The sequence below is a fragment of the Salvia splendens genome, chromosome 2 (assembly GCF_004379255.2).
Source record: "Salvia splendens isolate huo1 chromosome 2, SspV2, whole genome shotgun sequence".
In the NCBI taxonomy this organism is placed as follows: domain Eukaryota; kingdom Viridiplantae; phylum Streptophyta; class Magnoliopsida; order Lamiales; family Lamiaceae; genus Salvia; species Salvia splendens.
Window position 1 is genome coordinate 23,563,531 of NC_056033.1, and position 2,919 is coordinate 23,566,449.

The window sequence follows — 2,919 nt, forward strand, 5'->3', positions numbered from 1 at the left end:
TGAGATTATTATGTTCATACATATATTTACATCACAAATAATATAGCAATGATAATACCAAGTTAAATTGGGATTATACAATTAAAGTTTTGGAAATCATATTCGACATGATTAAAACTTTATATATTGCTATAGGTATTCTACTTTCAATTAGTAGAAATTAAGAAGGATCAAGAATATTGGATTTTGATAGAGGAATATGTATAAGTGCACTTGAGAAAGGCACATAAAATTATTCCACTAGATCAAAGGACCTAGAAATATCTTGAAAAATAAATGTGCTCCTAAGCAAGAATTAAGGATATGAATTACAAGTATATTTTCGTTTTATGTACTCTAGCAAACTATGTTGGTAGATTCTTTTATGAGAATTATAGTTTTGAGTACATAGTATCCAAATCCTGCTTTGAGTATAAGTGGGAGAAAATGTGTGTTAATGTGTAGCACAAGGCCAATAAAGCGGTTGGTATACTCGAAAGCATTCTTTGAGTATAAGTGGGAGATTGTTGGGGTTTGTATCCTAAAAGATGCTTCGAGCGTACATGCTTTTGTACAGTCAGCTTGTACATGTATACGATAAACGCCACGTCCACTTGTTTACCTAATTATGAGATTAAATAGTATAATATAATGATTTATTTATTGAAATATAATAAACAAGTCTAAGGCTTCTTACTAAGAAGGTCAAAGTAGGGAAATTCGATAAATCCTCATGAGTTTTCCAGTAGGGGACTTGGCCAGATCTAGTAAGAAGAAAAACGTATTCACAGCCTAGATAGGCTTTGGCTACCTATTGGTATGGTTGCGGTGTTTGTGATAATTCTCTCTTACCCAAGAAGAGATTAGTAACACCGGTGTGGTAAAGCCTTGAAAGGATCTAATACGAAATGTATTCTTTATTTCTATCTACTGAAAGAATATAATTCAGGAATTTTAGTATTTTCTAGTCTATGAAATTAATATGAATATTGTTTATTTAATCAGACGCCACTTTGACTTATCAATATGAGAGAATTTGTACGTAACTCAAACATGATATCTTGGGTGGTAGTATGTAACGCCCGCACTTGTATAGTGCTTGACGCGCGTAACTCGAAGAACGGTTGAGGAATTTATAGTTGGAACAACACCAAATATTAATTGTTGCGTTGGGCGATTTTAATCGTTGTGAAGACAAGATAACGAAATCTAATAAAGTTCCCGTGAATTTTAATTATCGAAAGAAATGAGAGAATATAAAGTACGTATATTATTATTTGGGCTTCTCGAATTAAGTTAGAGTCCAAATGATTATCTACAAAAAATGGCTTGGGCCCTAACTATTTAAGAATCTAGCCAATTAATAAATATACAAACTTGGGCTTGCAACTTTTGAGCCCAAAACAAATTAAATAAAAAATGGGAGCATGCCCAAGAATTCTTTTCTTTTTCCTTCTTTTCTTTCTTCTCGGCCGGTTACATCCTCCCATGGAGACCCTCCAATTTCCAATCCTTCACCTTCCCTCTTCCACCTTCAATTCTACCACCCAAGAGTCACACAAGTTAATACATTAGCCCTTCAATCCTTTTCTCACATTGCACTTCACAAAAAAAAAAAAAAGAGAGAAAGAGATAGCGAGAAAGAGCCGAGAGAAAGGGGAGAAGGAGAAGTAGCTTCCATCTTGTTTCAACCACAACCAAGTTCAATTCTTGAGGTATAATCTCTAACCAATCCCCAAAGCATGTTTTTTTTTCACAACATATCATCATGCTCCACTTCCCACATAATTCAATCAACAAGCATCTTCAATCACACAACACGAACTCCCCTTTAATCTTACAAACTTAAAACGCAAAAAGAAGTAATTTTTTTGATTGAACACACAAACGAAACTGAACTGTAATTGTTAGAACTTTTGTCGGGGCTGTTTCGGGTTGATATCGGGGTGGTTTCGGGGCTGCGCGACCACCGACGGAGCAGCGGCTCCCGGCGGCAGCAGCAGCAGCCTGACCCGGCAGCTGAGAGGCGGCGACGAGCAGCAGCAACCTGACCCGGCGGCTGAGAGGCGGCGACGAGCTGCAGCAGCAGTGTCGCCTGCACCGCAGCGGCGGCATCCCGTCTTCCCGACGAGCAGCAGCAGCCGAGGCGTTTCGGCGCAGATTTTCGGTTCAAGAGCAGACCGGGGTAGCGGAGACTGCTCAGTAGCAGCGATGGCTGCTCGGAACAGTGACAACAGCGACAGAGGAACGACGTCGGAGATTTTGGAACTCCCGATTTGGGCGAGGGAGAAGAGAGAGAGAAGAGAGAGAGAAGGGAGACAGTGAAAGGTAGAGATTTAAAGTTTGGGCCTCATACAAATTTGGGGGATTTAAATCTAAGCTTTGGGCTTGTGGATTTTTCTAAAAAAGAAAGAAGTTGGCCCAATAATTAATTTAATTTTGACGAATTATGTAATTAATTCCGAAATATTTTGAAGGATGAATAATGCTACCCAAATCCGAAATAATACTCTTTTTTTTAACGATAAATAGTTACAATAATTAAAGTATACGCTTAAATAATTTTTTTAGAAATTTTTTTTGACGTTATGGAAAATACGAGGAGCCAACGGAGGAAAGAACGAGCGTAAGCGGCCGACCGGCGTCGCACGCGACGCCTTGGGCGGCCGCCGAATAACTTAAAACGCACGAAAACCGAGAAAAAGAATTTAAAGATTTTAATTAGAGTGCATGCATTCTAAATATCGTCGTTACCGAGAATTGATATGAATCTTATGTATTTTCCGAAAAGGTGGTTCGCACGCACACTAACAGACGGAACGAGGAATTTTACTGAAATTCTAAGCTTTCGAGGTGGGCTTTATTACTTAAATTCTTTTATTTTGAAATGATATGTTTATGGTGAAATAAGGGTGGTTTAAAATAGTATGTCATGCCGTT

General features: G+C 38.2%; 1 protein-coding gene across 1 annotated transcript; it reads left to right on the forward strand.

Annotated features, from left to right (window-relative positions):
• Positions 1 to 1,265: 1,265 nt before the first annotated feature.
• Positions 1,266 to 2,304, forward strand: LOC121776748. The gene is made up of 2 exons (XM_042173920.1): positions 1,266 to 1,694; positions 1,891 to 2,304. Exons 1-2 carry the CDS (start codon positions 1,407 to 1,409, stop codon positions 2,302 to 2,304), a joined length of 702 nt encoding a protein of 233 aa, XP_042029854.1. The 5' UTR covers positions 1,266 to 1,406.
• Positions 2,305 to 2,919: the final 615 nt, after the last annotated feature.